Raw genomic sequence first — 17591 nt, forward strand, 5'->3', positions numbered from 1 at the left:
GGAATTACTAGAACCAAACCTGAAAGTTACAGAATATTGCATGTTGATTCAACAGAATTACAAATAGAAGACAAGCATCACAAAAATGGAGAAACCCTTATCCCAACCTGATGGAGTACAAAATGCAACAAACCAAACTCAAAATTAGAGAACCTGTCACACCCTAAAAAACACAGATTACCTGATTTGTGATTACAAACCAAAATCCTAACCCCCCAACTTGAGAGGCAAGGAAACACCCTCTGTCCCTAGAATTATGAGGATATGGAACAAATTAAGTTATTTCAATAGCACTGGAAGTGACTCGTTGCATGCTGAATTATGAGGACTCATGGATCTTCTTCCATGTTCTATGAAATAAAGAAAATTGTCAAAAAGTAGGGCCATACACAGCTCAAGAACTATGAAGCTTAGACTGGTCTTGCTCCTATCATACATGTGGGAAAATCATCCAGGGTTATTGGTAGGAGAGCACCCAGCTTTGCCTTATTCTTCTTGAATGGAATGAGTATAAGCTCACTTGGGATGAATAAGTTTTATTAGTTACTTGTTTCTATATCCCAAAATATAACACAATAATTTTCTTTGTTCACTTCAATTTCAATTACATAGGTTCAACTCACACCGTTTTAATTGAAAATACTGTCTAAAACATGGATCCTATGGAAACAACAAAATTAATTCATACATATAGCTACTTCCAGGCTCATGATATACCTATTTATGTGAACAAAACTTTACCACTGAAACCTATATTATTATCACTTATAACATAACTTTCTTTTAATTGCTATTTCATTTGTATATGTTCCATTCAACCAGAGCAATAATTATTATTCATGAAAATTACTCTGGAAGCAGAACTTGCATGTTTTAAAATGTTAAATGTGGCAGTTACTCTGCTTCTTGGAATTCATTTGAAAAAATTATATCATATTGAAAAGAAAGAAAACAAAAATAATGGTGGACACTGTAATTAATATTATTAATAAAAGGAAAACAAGCAAAATAAAATAAGAGCCAAAAGTGTTAGAAGAACTTAACAGCAACTTATATATGTAAAAACAGCTGGTATGGGTAAAGAAAGCTCTATATTGAGGAGCGAATAACGTTTTAACCTTCTTCGGTCATCATTAGGCTCACAAAAAAAGAAAGAGGTAACTGATTGATACTTTACCACGTTTAAAAACAGTTGTGTAATTGAGTGTAGGAATGTAGAGGGCGTGCTTAGATGTTTGATTATATTTATTAATGTAGGTATAAAGATGTTCCTTTGTATTGATTTATTTTGAGCTTGAGTTGTTGTATAAGTAAGGCTTCTTCAATTTTGCATTTGGGTGTTTTCTATGGTTATGTTGTGTTTATTTGTGTTTGAAAACGTGTGAAGGTGACTTTTTGTGTTCTTTGAATCTGGTTTCCATTATCTGTCAGTTACCTCTTTCTTTCTTTGTGAACCTGACGATGACCGAAGAAGGTCGAAACGTTGTTCGCTCCTCTACATAGAGCTTTCTCTACCCATACCAGATGTTTTACATATTTTTCTCTGTGAGTGGGTTTTCTTGTCATCACAGATTAACAGCAACTTCTTCACAAAAAAGACAATCCTACATTAGTTTGTGTCATGTGAATTTTTGTTTGTTTTTCCATGAGCTTTTCCCACAGTCTTAGAGCCTGCAGGACCAAACCTGGTGTGGAGGATTTGGGTTGACTTGGGAGGGTTCTTTATTTACATAGGGTAACCCTCCTCATTTGTGAAAAGGTTAAAACATGCCTAGCTTAGAAGATCACTCAGGCATGACAGGAGTCTAGAAGGAGGTTCTTATCGTCACTTAGTCTGATTCTGGCATCTGATTTTCAAAATTCACATTGTTTGGGCAAAGACATGGAATTGTATGTGTACTAAAAATGTCTACATAGAAGTCATCTGAATATACTATACATTGCATCTAGTGAAAGTATGAGGCATATTCTGCCCCACAACCTAAAGAAAATTATCCAAAAAGTCCCAGGTTGCTGCAGCAAGAAATACAGAAGGTGAGAAACATCTGCAGCTATTAATAAACAGAAAGAAAGAAGCCACTGCCTATTTGTATAACACTAATTCAGGCACGAACTGAAGAAGATAAGATAAGCAAGATAACAATTCATTGTACAAACAACAGAACAATTTTCATCTTAAAGTTAACTTGAAAACAGAAACTACCTTTCTCTTCCATACAAACTAAGTTTTAAAAAAATATCTTAATATAAAACTGCTGTAAGTACAGGGTGTGATAATGGTCAGTATAAAGACTACAGTCATCCACAGTTAAACAAATGCCAAAAAGCTGTCTGAGAAAGAAACTTAAAATCATAGAAGTCCAAAGGTTAGAATAAGAACCAACATTAAGTTAAGAATAACAAGTACAATATCAACATTCCAATCCATCAGATATGTGATTCAAACAATGAAACACAAAATAGAATAATTCATGTAAAGTCAAGAACTTTTAGCACATGCAAAATTAAAGAAAAAAGGGTATATACCGCTAAAAGAAATTTGATACATCTGTTTCAACTAAAAGAACTACTAATTTCACCCTTCCATAACTATATCATCAAATATTTCTTTATTAATTAACTGTCAGACAATTTTCTATATTGTTCATCACATCCTGGTGGACCAGATGTAAGGACCATCAACACTAATCCTCAACTTTAAGTAAAGGTTATAATGGCTACTCCACAACAGATTGTACTAGCTTCGTCCTGTTTCTTTCTCTCAGGGTGGGATGAAGCTCATTTTAAAGGACAGAGACTTGTCCAAGTCAGTAATGAGTTGGGGTTCTCACCTTTGGCTATGATTATTTGAAATCATATTTGACATAAATAATATGCTGATTGCAGAACTTTACACTAGTACAGTAAATCATTATTCTTGATTTAGTACAAACCTTATACTGTGTAAATATGTTTGAAAATCTAACTATTTAAGGCAATCTGTCTGACTCCTAAGAAATACAGAGACCACCCAGTTTTGGACACATTATTCTCACAAAATATAGTGTTTTGGGTTATTAACTTTTCCAACTTGTTTTTCCTTTCCTGTTTCTTATTATTATACTCTGCATAACACTTCTGGAGTCTGCACATCGTGAGTACTTGATTTTGTCTGTCAGATATCAAGTCTGCCTGGATACCACAAGCTAGTTATCAAATCATATTTTTTTGTTAACTGGAACAGGTTCATGCTAATGATTAGTATACTGTTTTCTAAAAACTTTACTCAAATGATGATGAGGACCAGATTGGTATTAAATGCCCATTGTTGGTTTAATTTCTGTTACTAGCATAAGGTGTTTGCTATAACAGAGATAACGGTGAAAGAACTCACATAAACTCTTTATTTAATATTTTTGGTATTTTTCAGAATTACAAGTGTGTGTAATAACAGTACTTCAACTACACAAAGTTTGCCGTATTATTGTCAACGATCTACTTTACTCAATCTAGAATTCACTACATGATGTCAATAACTAGATTTTTTATGTCAAGTCAGCCATAATATGGTACATAACTGGATTTTTATGTCAAGTCAGCCACAATATGGCACATAACTAGATTTTTATGTCAAGTCAGCCACAATATGGCACATAACTAGATTTTTATGTCAAGTCAGCCACAATACAAGTCAGCCACAATACGGTACATAACTAGATTTTTTATGTCAAGTCAGCCACAATACGGTACATAACTAGATTTTATGTCAAGTCAGCCACAATACGGTACATAACTAGATTTTATGTCAAGTCAGCCACAATATGGCACATAACTAGATTTTATGTCAAGTCAGCCACAATATGGTACATAACTAGATTTTTTTTATGTCAAGTCAGTCACAATACGGTACATAACTAGATTTTATGTCAAGTCAGTCACAATATGGTACATAACTAGATTTTATGTCAAGTCAGCCACAATATGGTACATAACTAGATTTTTATGTCAAGTCAGCCACAATATGGTTCATAACTAGATTTTTATGTCAAGTCAGCCACAATATGGTACATAACTAGATTTTATGTCAAGTCAGCCACAATATGGTACATAACTAGATTTTATGTCAAGTCAGCCACAATATGGTACATAACTAGATTTTTATGTCAAGTCAGCCACAATATGGTTCATAACTAGATTTTTTATGTCAAGTCAGCCACAATACGGTACATAACTAGATTTTATGTCAAGTCAGTCACAATAGCCACATACATAACTAGATTTTATGGTACATAACTAGATTTTATGTCAAGCCAGCCACAATATGGTACATAACTAGAGTTTTATGTCAAGTCAGCCACAATATGGTTCATAACTAGATTTTATGTCAAGTCAGTCACAATACAGTACATAACTAGATTTTATGTCAAGTCAGCCACAATATGGTACATAACTAGAGTTTTATGTCAAGTCAGCCACAATATGGTTCATAACTAGATTTTATGTCAAGTCAGCCACAATATGGTTCATAACTAGATTTTATGTCAAGTCAGCCACAATATGGTACATAACTAGATTTTGTCAAGTCAGCTACAATACGGTACATAACTAGATTTTATGTCAAGTCAGCCACAATATGGTACATAACTTGATTTTATGTCAAGTCAGCCACAATATGGTACATAACTAGAATTTGAGTTATGCTCTTGCTGTTCATTTAATTCTTTGAAATACATCTCTCAACCTATCTGATATTTCTTACAAACTTAATAATCACCTGGAATAAATAAAACACAACATCAGCAACTGATATGGCAAACAGTGTGGTTCAAATACTGTTATTATACACTTACCTAATTTTCAAAATCCCTAAAAGACTAGATAAAAAAATGTAATCCAATATACAGTAAAACCTGTCTAAGCCTGAGACTGCAGAGAGGTGAAACCTATACAAACTGGAAATATCCACATTTTGCAGCATTATCTTAAGATTTCTCTTATAGAAGGTCCTCTATATGGAAGAACCTGTGTAATGCAGATGGAAAACTATCTTTCACCTATCTCATTTATCAACAAGTATGATTATAACCTGAGTAAGGTGAAAGAATGTTTTTGATTAAATATTAATAAATTCTCAGACATTTTGTTACAGTAAGTATTGGTTAAATATATTCTGTTCTTTTTTTCTGCCATCATTATTCTGGAGATCTCTATTTGAAAGAACAATTGACTGTACGTTTGGTCCCATTTGCTGATGGAAAACTGGAGAAACCATGGGTAATAGGTAAAAGTGAAAATCTGCACTGTTTCAAAAATTTAAGGAAGTATCAACTTCCTGTGGAATGGAAAGCGAATAATAAAGCGTGGATGACAAGTGCTATATTCGAGGAATTTTTGAACAAATTAAATAAAGAATGGAACAAGAAAATAGGAATATCTACTTTTTCTAGATAATGCAACTTGCCACCCAAACGTTCAACTTTCAAATGTTCGTTTAGTCTTTCTACCTCCACGTACAATGTCAGTTCTACAGCCACTAGATAATGGAATTATACAGCGTATAAAACTGAAATACAGAAAATTGATGCTTCAGCATATTATTGCAAACATGAATGACTGTAAGAGAGCATCTAAAATGACCATGAAAATTTTAAGTCATTCAGTCAAATGCTCAAAAGATGAATGCATAATAAAATGTTTTCAAAACTGGAATTATTTTTGATAATGACTGAGATTGTGGAGAAGTTGTTTGTTATGATGATTATAGTGAAATCCAAACTCTGAGAAGAATGATGCAGATGATTCTGTGAACGTAGAAAGTTTTGTGAATGTTGACAAGAATGTTTTAACAGAAACTGATGAAATTGATTTAAAATATATAATAGAATCTCAAGATGGTAACAGTGTGATAGATTCAGAAGATGAGCAAAATGGAAAAGATAAGTGAGGAAATACAAATTTCTACTTCATTGCAAGTGTTAAGTTATGCTTATGCTATCAAATTGTATGCAAAAATGAAGTGGAAAAATGAATTTCGTGAAAAAGTTGTACAATTGGCGTTCTCTTTTAACCACATGAGAAAGCTCATTAAAAAAAGGAAACAATTGATATTGAACACTTTCTTCAAATAAATTTAAAATTTTGTGTACTTGTGTATATTTTGAATGTCTATTTTTGTTCTTATTCTAATAACTATATAAACAGTATAATAGCTTTATTCACAAATGTCTTATTTCCCTCATGTGAAGCAAGCATAACATTCTGCTCAAAATATATATATAATTAAGGAAATGCATGTTCACTGTCTGAGCTCTAAAACCTGCTTAAGCCAGAAAGTTTAACTGACCCCATGCTATTCCACCTTAGACAGGTTTCACTGTATAATGACACATGCAATCAATTATAATTAAGCTTTGTCCCCTTTGGAAAATGCAATCACACCATAATAACAGACTAAGTCTTTGCTTGTACCATCTTCTTTCTGTGAATATTCATGAGTGTTAGGTAAGCTAAATTCAAAGGGTAAGACAGATACTCCTTCAAGTTAGAATGAATTTTGAGGTTCTCTCCTTTAAATATATTTATTTAGAGTACTTGTTGGCATGGTGAGATAAAACACTAGAATCTTTATCAAACTCAAAGAGTAGGTTAGTTCCATGGTTTTAGGTCTCTTCTCCTTTGATCCTGTCTTTGGTCAATTTAGACAATTTTACTCTGTTTTCTAACCACAGCAGCCAGTAGCAGTATTACAGTGGAATTTATAAGTTGGTCATTTTGTTTCAAGATTTTTAAAAATAAAAACTTATTTTATGTCTTTATTTGCTCTTTGTGCTCATTTTAAAACTCTGATGATAGTGCATTAAAAAAAACAACCAATAAATACATAAGTATGTTCTTTAAAAACACTGACTAAAGTACAAGTCTTCTAAAAGTCATAAATTTATATGAATTAAGCTAAGTTTTATGTTAAATACAGTTACTACCCTTAAATAAAATTGTGATCATCACAGAAAGTAGGTTTAAAAATTCCACCCAAGTAGTTTTCTACTGATTTCAGTTCACTCTATTATTCAAAACTGATAACAATATGCTTATGTTTCAATTTTTCATTTGATCTTTAATTAACAATTTATATGATAGCAAAATAACTAAAATATTTGTTTGTCTCCCAATGGGATGTGCTCAGTATGAAACTAATAATAAGCAAAATGTCCGATAGAGTTAAAAATTTACTACAATGTTTCTACCATGTGTTTTTCTCTGCAAAATATTATAGAAAGTAAATTAATATCCACTTTACACAATGATGGAGACCTCACTACAACTGTCCACAAAATTATTACAAGTAGCATTTGTCTATTAATGTTCCAGCTGTCTACAATCTCAATTAAAAATAGGTTTAAAATTGCTATGATGCTGTAATATCAGATTAACACATTTTTGTTTGAACCAACAATGACGTGTGCTTAACAAATGCAACACCTTATATATATGCAGTGACAACTGAGTTAGAAACTAACCACACAAAAGCTATTAACACATTAGTAAATAATGAAAGTCAAAAACATATTGTTAGTAGTAGGGACTCATGGATTATCCATAATGATAATCAAGTGTATAATACATTGCTTTTTGGATCAATAGTGACACATTTTGAGAATAGTTAGAACTGATGCAAGACCACTAATAATTAAGGCACCAAAAAGTATATAAAGAACCACAATTTATCTCATCATAAAATGGAAGTAGGGTTACAATAGGTGTTGTTTCAATAGATTGTAAACAAAATAATAATAATGACTCAAGTGCATAAGTTAGCTGCACATTCAAGTGAGTCAGACCCAAACAAATAAAATAACAGACTCAACAAACTGTGTGACTGATTACATTACAAAATATAAGAGCCTAAGGCAGTGGAATTTAAAAATTAGTGATATGAAGTACAAAAGAATTAAATTCATTTCATCACATGGGAATACAAAATCTAACAGTTTCTGTTTCCTTGTTAACACACAAGGCAAAACAGTCCCACAATAAAATAACATTAATAGCATCGTCTGACATCAGGGATGGTAAAGTGTTCATATGTTGCAAAAGAAAGCAGCAAAGTACGTTATTTGAGACAAACCTCCAGAAAGTACAGTGTAAATACACCACTTTAGTGTACATAATAGTGATTCCTTAAATGGTCCTATTTACATCATTCAAAATATGTACAGAAATTTTCAGAATTTGCTTTACAGTTCTAGGTTATAAGAATACTCAACGACTTGCATTTGTTTCAAAATTAAACTACAAGTTAGTATAAATATAAGTCTTATGTAATGCAAAAGTTATTACTAAACTCTTCAATAATAAGTATAAAACAAAAAGCAATGTATGGTTTAAGTCTAGTTCTGCAAATAAAAACTAAATACCAATTGTTAAACTTTACAATCATACTTACTATTTTTCTTTGCATTATGAATATAGTCTGGTTCTACTGTAGCCTTCATTTTACTCAGTTTATCATTTCCTTGAAACTGAACCTATGTTAAACAATCAAAACAATTTTATTTTGAGCATGAAGTAAATTAGATGCTGATTGGTTCAATCCTGAAAAAACAACAACCAACAAAACACACACACTACTCAAATTTTGCTAAGGATCACACCATAATTTTGTAATATTTCATGGAATATACACTCATTATGTCAGGAAAACATGTAGTTTCAAGAACTCTCGATACAAAGTGAAAAAAACCCTATACCCCAAGCCAGTTTGCCACTGAAGAAGAAAAGACCCCATTTCGTCAGCACTCAGGTTAAGGGGTTTTATCCCTTTGTATCAAGGAATATTCAAATATAAACAAAACCTTATGTAGCAATTTACAAGATTTTAATTGACATAAGAAATTTAATGTCCAAAATCTGGATTAATATTGAAAATGTCAGAGTATCCACATAGTCATCAAACAGGATTTTGTTCTCACTTTAACACCAGGTAAGTCCTCCTGTCACATTAATAATAGTCTGATGATATCTTCCCATTTCCTAGATCAGTCTGTTGGGGTATATTATTTCATTCTTGGACTAAGATGATTCCAAGATCCAACAGGATGAGCTGATACAGCTGCCTTGCAATCTGTCCCAAGCATGCTCACCAGAATTTTGATCAAATAAACAAGCTGGTCAGTCCATTATCTCAATATTCTCATCATGTTACTACTTCATCAGCCTGGTACTGTGTGATCTTGCAATATCATCCATTAAAATGAAATATGGAACTATGACTCCTGTGTATGGACTCACAAAGATATCCAAAATTCAATCCATGTACCTTTTTCTATTTAAAACACTATTTTAGATGATGTACAAGTCTATATGACCCATAAGATTGATGCTACCCAAAACCATCTTTAACCCAATCAGTGATGAGAAAACCCACTTGTAGAGAAAATTATATATTTAGAAAAGCAAAATCAACTAACAAAAGTAAACATACCCCATGATTTAAAAAATCAAGAAACCATATACGGCTGCATACTATAAATTCCCGACATCAGCAGAAAAATAACCAACATTTGGCAAAAACTAGCAATAAAATATGACATTCCAGTTAATACCAAATTTATTCAAAAACCAGGCACAAAACTAAGGTCTACACTATGTAAAAACTACACTGACAAACACAACACCATTATTTATATAATACAATGTGATAACTGCCACAACTTCTATGTTGGAAAAACAAGTAGAAAAATGGAAACCAGATTCAAAGAACACAAAGTCACCTTCACATGTTTTGAACACTGCAAATCAAATAAACACAACATACCATAGAAAATACCCAAATACTAAATAAAGAAACAAACATAAACAAATACAAAATTAAAGAAGTCTTACTCATACAACAACTCAAGCCCAAATTAAACCAATAGAAAGGAACACCTTAGTACCTATATATATAAAATATATCCAACATCTAAGGACGCCTTCTACATTCCTACACTGAATTACACAACTGCCTTCAAACATGTGGTCAGCTACCGGTCAGTAACCCTTTCTTTGTGAACCCGACAATGACTGAAGAAGGTCAAAACGTTGTTTGCTCCTCTACTAGTGCTTTCTCTACCCATACCAGCTGTGTTTAAATATAAAATTATCTTTCACCCACCTTTGTATCAGTCATGTCCTATTATAAACATAACTCTCATTAAGTCATTCTACACTCAAGTGCATCCATCATGATAGCCCAGGAAGTAGCTGGACTCATCTGTGAAGAGAACATCTGATCAATACCTGTGATCAGTCCAGATATTCATTACTGATGTCTGGATCTTATTGTTGGTCTTCTTGCTCTTAGTCTGGCTGTTTTTAATATTTATGAGGTTTTTCTAAAGACATTCAACTGGCTGAATAAATAGTTTAGAAAAACATTTCAAAACTGAGGGAACCAATAGTCATGGATCCACAAGCAATTTGGTACATAAATAGTTTAGAAAAACATTTCAAAACTGAGGGAACCAATAGTCATGGATCCACAAGCAATTTGGTACATAAATAGTTTAGAAAGACATTTCAAAACTGAGGGAACCAATAGTCTTTAAATCTTGTGAATAATTTTAGGTTTTAAAGATACGGTATGTTCTCTGTAGCAGATGGCAGAAACAGAAAAGAATCCATAAACAGACAAAATTTTGTTCACATATTTAAAAAAACAGCTGGATTACCACAGATTAGAATTTTGTTTAACTGTTCACATCTATTATTACACAGAATACTAAGTATATGTAATATATACATATTACATAGTATATATATATATATATATATACATATACTCTCAATATATCGTGTGCATATTTCAACTTCAGGAGGTTTTTCTTATTTACCCCCAAATGGTAGTACCTTAATATTATTTTATTTTTCTTTACTTTCGAGATCAGTCACCTTCCCACAACTGTCTAGAAGCAGTAAAGAGTGATACAGATGTGGGACGTTGGGAGTTTGAGCACCCACATCTCGCTCTCTTCATTTCTATTTCTTTTGATTATTCATGAATTTTATTAATGTAAGAATGGAGGTTAACACTGATAGATGATGTATCCCCACCACAATGTGGGTCCTACTTTCACAGTCACATCCAAAATCTATGGTACATTTTATATCCCACATTATAGCCTGTACTATGGAAATCCTTTTGATTGGTGCAGAGTTTTTAATTTTTGTTTGGGCTTATTTTTGTTTATTGCAAATTATTATTAGTCATAAGTTGGGATCTGATGTTTGTAATGCAGTCCTTCACATTAATTTTGTTTTACTTTACTTGATTGTCGACTATCAATATTCTGTACACACATGCTTTTTGCATTATTGTAATTTCTTCCAATGAGTCTGAACTTGCACTATTCTCAGAGTGTGTTTGGTACTATCCAAGATTTTCTCAAACCATTTACAAGTCACAATATATTAGTATTTATGTTGAGCCGTGGGGTGCTATTTGACTATCTGGTGGCATGTGAAGGGACAATCACTGCAGCACAATTCTCAAAAGTCTTCCTACCTACCCATGTCAGTGACCAACCTGCCAAATAATTGCCAGTATTTTCATCCAAGATGGAGATTTTGCTCATTCAGTTCAAGTCAGAAAACAACAACTTGAATGTCAGGGCATTAACCAATTTTCCATGGCCAAACTTATTGCCAGTAATGAACCTATTGAGAAGAGTTGTCTATTCTTGATATCTCCATGCTAAAGCACCCCAAACAAACAACCACCTTCTTGGAACACTCTCATCTGTGTTCTATATGAGGACTAGGATTCAATCTCACAAGGTTAGATTTCAAATCTTGTAAATAATCATGATTTTGCTTTAGATACCACACAGAATAGGCAGATTCACTAAATATTGAAGTTGGTTTCTCTTTTCTTAATGGTAAGCTGTGTTATATATAAATATACACACACATAACAACATCATGGTGTTAGTAAAAATGAAAAAATAACAATGGAAACATCCACCCTCTTTTGTTCATTTATTTTTGAGGCCAAAAATGGTTATGCTTTCAGTTTTACTTCAACTAAATACCTAATAGTATTGCATAATTCTAATACAATCTAATTTCAAGTGACTGAATTTTAGAAATTGATCTTGTAAAAAATATATGCCACAGCTAACAACCTATTATTCATTACATATGATTTTTGTATACACACACACACATCCATACAACAAAATACTATTTCAATATTTTTATACAATACAAATACATAACCATGACAAAATGAAATATGTAAACCTTTTGTGTTGGAGTATAAGGACCTGGTGCTGTCATCAATAAACGTTTCTCATGCTTTAAATTTGGCCATGTGGTATCAAAACTGAACTTCTCACTTCTACCCACATGACTTAATACAAAATCTGTCTCTGGAGAGTTGTTTAGTGGGATAATGTCTGGAGAACCTAGATCAGAGTTTCTCCATTTAAAAGGCCTGCTCCTCAGCTGTTCTGGTGAAACCAGCTCCTGCAATAGTGTCTGGAATTTTTTATGAAGCTCTTCACCAAATGATTGTTTAAAGGAGGCAAAACTGACTAGTTCATCAGAACTGGATGATACATCAGGATATCTTATAGGAGATGCATGGTGTCTCACACTGCAGTTCTTCTCTAACATACTATGCTGTTTTTCTTCTTGAATACAGGTTGTATTAAGTTTTTGTTCACTTTTGTTTTCAGTGCAATCTGTTCTACTCTTGGTATCAATGTTTAAAGATTCTGTACTTTTGCTTCCTAAAATTTCAGATTCTGGCACAGTTCCAAACCTTGCTTTCTGTATTATGTTGTCAGACTTATCTTCCATACCTAATCCACAAAGACCTTTACAACTGTATTCTTTCTGAGTAATACCTGTCTTGTTTCCACTACTTACACTTTTGATTTTTTCCAACGAGTCAGATAAAACAGTTGAATCCTTTTGTGCACTCAATTCCTCAGTACTGGATACCATATTTACTGAATGAATAACTGATACATCAATACCAGAATTATCATGAGAAGCTTCGTGCACTAACTGTGTTAGTTCTTTCTGCGTATCTTTACTTTTATTATCAGACCTTGAAAGTCTCATTCTTGTCTTAGAAACAGATGAGGGTTCTACTGTTAGTTCAAATTTTTCAATATCAGACCAGTCAGTTCCAGAAGATTTTCTCCTGGTTATATTTTTAGACTTATTCTTTTTTTTATTTACTGAATATTTTCTTTGCTTTTTTTGTGAAAGCCAGATTACTTCTGGATCTTGTGGTTCATCTTCTGAGCTTGTAAAGCTGTACAGTCCTGATATTTTCAGAGGTGGATACGTTCTTCCTCTCTACCAATAACAAGAAACAATAGTTAGTCTGGATTTCTGAGGACAAAATAACTTTTAAATTTCACTACTTTTCAAGAATGAAATTGAAACCGAGTTAGAAAACAATGTATTTTTAACTGATTCTACACTAAGACACATAGTTACAGTTCATGTCTGGTAAGACAGAGACTACACCAACTGACCCTAACCACTGTTAATATTTTACTTTCAGTAATAAATACATATTCATAAAAAACACAGTTTATAATAAAAATTATGTTTTAATACATCATTTTATCATCAAAAAAAAAAGTTGAGTGGAAATTAGATTAACTATCAGATATATGTAAACCAAGCTACATAGCTAAGTGATAACTGTCTTGGTAATTAAATAGAATCAATTAATATGGTAATAGCATTATTAACCAGTACCTGCTGGATTTGGGCAGTGCCACATAGGTGAAAATTCTGGTAACGAAAACAATTCCCTTACAGTATTTTACAGAAAGAAATTGACACCTGTTAATGTTTTAAAATAAAGTATTTCTACATCATCTATAAGAAACACCTAAAACTGTATAAAAACATTTATATTATATATGAGTTAATTTTTTAAATTGTTAAAATAATATATCCAATATAGATTTTAGTGAGTCACATGGTATATTGAATGCAGTACTGTTTAAAATTAGATGTGTGTGATGTTAAAATGCTGACTATAGGGACCCAAGTAATTATTATTATAAAGCTAGAATATAAAATAAGAACTCCACATCTTTTTTTTTGTTTTGTTGAGACATGGTTTATGTACTGAATCAAACACATTGGTCCCATTCACCATTTCTGAAAACAGTTCCTTATATGCACTTACTTCAATAGATAACATGTGAATAACCAATTAACAGCTTAGAATGTCCCTAGAATGGTTTTACCTGCTATTTTAATCTTTGAAAAGTCTACCTTGTTCTATCAAACCAAAATTTCAAGAAGTTAGGTTGTGTCTTTAGTCTGCTCAAAGTTTCATATTTTTAAACCGAAATACGGCTTAGATTCTAAGCTTAATAAAATTAAATTATATGATATCAGGAGCTATTTAAGATTTTTTGGTTATTCAACTGTATATACAAAACCTAACATAAAATTTTGTTTAATATTTTCCAAGTGTGAAATTTTAAAGGTTTAGCAACCTATGTTCATCAGCAACTGAGTTCAAAGGTTCAAGTTAGAAAATATAATTGTTTGCTCTATATTTTAAGAAAACTAAGTTTGTAACTTATTTCTAAATAGTTACCTATATACATATAAAATACAATAACTAAAATGTGACTGAATATTATAAAATACCAGTCTACTAAAATACAGTTAATACAGGAAAAACTATAGGGCACTTTTATACTGTTGGCGACAGTAACACAAGTACACATCAATTCAAGTTATGTAATGTTAGCTAGGCATGACTGAAAGGTCATTATAATAAATATATAACATTAAGACTTAAGGCTACTTCAAGAAACATTTGTACTTTCATGTTGTTACATGTAGTAACTTTAGCACGAAAAAAGCATAATTTATATTTATTTCCCAATTTTTGTATAATTGTTACAAGGTGGGTCAATTGACAGATCCCACATACTTATGGTGTAGAAAATAACATAAAATATAAAGTCTTACTCAAACCAAAACTTTGAAATGTATTTTTAGGTCTTAGAGATACAAATAATATTTGAGATTTTTGGGAAGAAGAATAATTTTCTAATCATAACATGAAATTACTTCATGCTCGGACTAGTAAAGAAACAGACTCAATATTTTAACAAACAAATCTTTAGTAAAAATATTTCATTAAAAATATGATTTTGTGCACAAAAAACTTGTAACATTTACTAATGGTATACCAAATTTTTTGTGAAGATACACATATTGTATCATAAGTTATAGTGTAAATAGTGTGTATGAGCTTGTGTATATTACACTGAGCCCATTACAAAAAGGGTTAAGGTATACATAAAAATTTATACAAAAAGAGAGCAAACATACTTTTATCCACAAATTAAAAAAGAAGTTAATTCAACTTATATAACTGAAAATAAGCTATGTTATAAGAATGATAAATGCTAAACATGTTAATTTGGTTATGAAGTGGTAATTGGGTTTGTCCTTGGTAAACATGGCTGCCTCCACTTATCAGCCCATCCTGCTATCTGTGACTTTTCTTTAAGGCATATGATGAAGGCAGATATACTCTACTGGAAATACCATCTTCTCTTTGTCAAAAATCTTTTCAACCATCTTCCACTCCTATTTATATACTTGGTTCAAAATCATGTGACTCTGTGGGCCCTACTATTGTTTCTGTGTTCACTGCCTTGTTGTATGCCATTTCTCTTGCCCTGGATCATGTAGAAGCTATGCAGTACACTAATTCTACTAACCCTGTAATCACTTCACATTATTACTCACACTGTTCTTGTAAATATTCAAAAAACAACTGGCTCATTTTACTTTATCTTCTGTTTCAATCTGGATACCTGGCCATTTATGGGAATAAGCTTGCTGAGTCTGTCTGCTCTGATGCTGTTAGTCCTATATCTACTTCATATGTGGCTACAGTCCTCTACTGAAGGCTCTGCTTCATGCCAGTGCCAACTTAAGACTTAAGAGTGAAAATATCATAAGTTTTTCCAGATCAAACCATCTGTTGTTTTCTTTGGTCAAGAGGAAGTTATCCTAACTTGGCTATCACTGGTCAGTTCAACCCATCATTTTCTTTAATCTGGAAATGATCCACCAATGTGTGGTCTTTGTAACACTTTAGTCCCAAAGGCTCATATTTTACTCTTGTGCTCTTATTATAACTCTGAGTGATGGCACCATATTTGACATGTGTTTTTTTAAGAGTTTGGCCCTGACATTGGATGGTGTCATTGGCAACAATGATACCATCCAACTTGATTGTATTTTTAAAGTTTTAGAAACTATTGACCTTTTAAATTCTGTTTTAGTCTTCTGTCTGACCTTAGGACATTGTTTAGTTTTATGTTATAACAGTTTTACTTTTATGGTTTTACTGGTGTTTGACACATATAGCCAAGTTGTTTTGCATTAATAAATGCCAAACAGCCAAACCAAACCTGAAATACTTTATATAATTTTATTTTGCTTGTACATAGAGAATTTGTGTTTCTTTTTCAAGTAAAAGCTAATTAGAAAATTAATGAACGACTTAACATTTCACAAGGCTAAAAAATGAGTGGAAATCCTCCAAGTCTGATGATAGTGTATATTCACATTAGGTTGTATTTAACCATACCTATAAATTCCCATGTTATCAAACAAAATTAGATTTTTTGTTTTATTCATAATGCTTCACCAGGTTTATCTGGCATCATCAGGTAGGATTCTAGAACTGAGGCTAACCAAATTTAACTAAAAACAGTAATTACATGGAAATCTGTAACAATATTCACTTTCAAACATATGACTGAGCAATTGCAAATAATAAAGTAATTTATCAATGAGTGTTAAAAGTAGGTATAATAAACAAAACATTTAGGCCTGAGTCTTAGGTATTGAAATTCATTCTATATACAAAAGAGAAGGGAATGTACGATGTAGAAACAAGAAAAATGTGTGAATTTTAAAAACGTAATTCTTTTTCATATCTAATTAAGTCCATTCTTCTATTTCTTTCTGTCTTGGCACAAAAATTAGTGAAACTTTTAAAATCTCTTTTAAGTTTCCTCAAACATTAACCAAAAAGGGAATACTGGTAATTGAATCAGATTAGATCTGATGCTTTTGCTTAGTTTCAGAAAAAGAAAATTGAATCAAAAACAAAAGTGTAATAGGTATAAAAAACATTATAATGTACTCTTTGAAGATGATGCATTTCTTTATAAAACCATAGAGAAACATATACAGTCATATGAAAAAGTTAAGATACCCTATGAAAGCCTGTGTATTTGTATAACAATTTTTGGATATATAGATATTTAATCTCAATTTCAACAATACTGAGAGATTATAGGAATATAACTAAACAATTAAAACTGAAGAAAAGACTTTTCAAGATCTTCTGTAAATGTTATTCCACAAAAATGCATATTCTAACTGAGGAAAAAGTTAGGACACCCTACCCCCTAATAGCTAGTGTTATCCCATTTGACTGAAATAACTGCAGTGAGACACTTCTTGTAGCCATCTACCAGTCTCTGACATCAGTCTGAAGAAAGTTTGCCCCACTCCTCAATGCAGAAGTCTTTCAGCTGTGAGATGTTTGAGAGGTT

The 17591-nt window shown here is 32.0% G+C and overlaps 1 protein-coding gene across 1 annotated transcript in view; it reads right to left on the reverse strand.

Moving 5' to 3' along the window:
* LOC143245821 (uncharacterized) overlaps positions 1 to 17591 on the reverse strand; it is a 78442-nt gene that overhangs the window by 39275 nt on the left and 21576 nt on the right. The window contains exons 4-5 of the mRNA XM_076492076.1: positions 12259 to 13326; positions 8423 to 8504 (exon numbers count right to left, since the gene is read on the reverse strand). Of these exons, the coding sequence (XP_076348191.1) occupies positions 8423 to 8504; positions 12259 to 13326 (1150 nt within the window). The remainder of the gene's footprint in view (positions 1 to 8422; positions 8505 to 12258; positions 13327 to 17591) is intronic.

This window comes from Tachypleus tridentatus, chromosome 3 (genome assembly GCF_004210375.1).
Source record: "Tachypleus tridentatus isolate NWPU-2018 chromosome 3, ASM421037v1, whole genome shotgun sequence".
Taxonomy (NCBI): domain Eukaryota; kingdom Metazoa; phylum Arthropoda; class Merostomata; order Xiphosura; family Limulidae; genus Tachypleus; species Tachypleus tridentatus.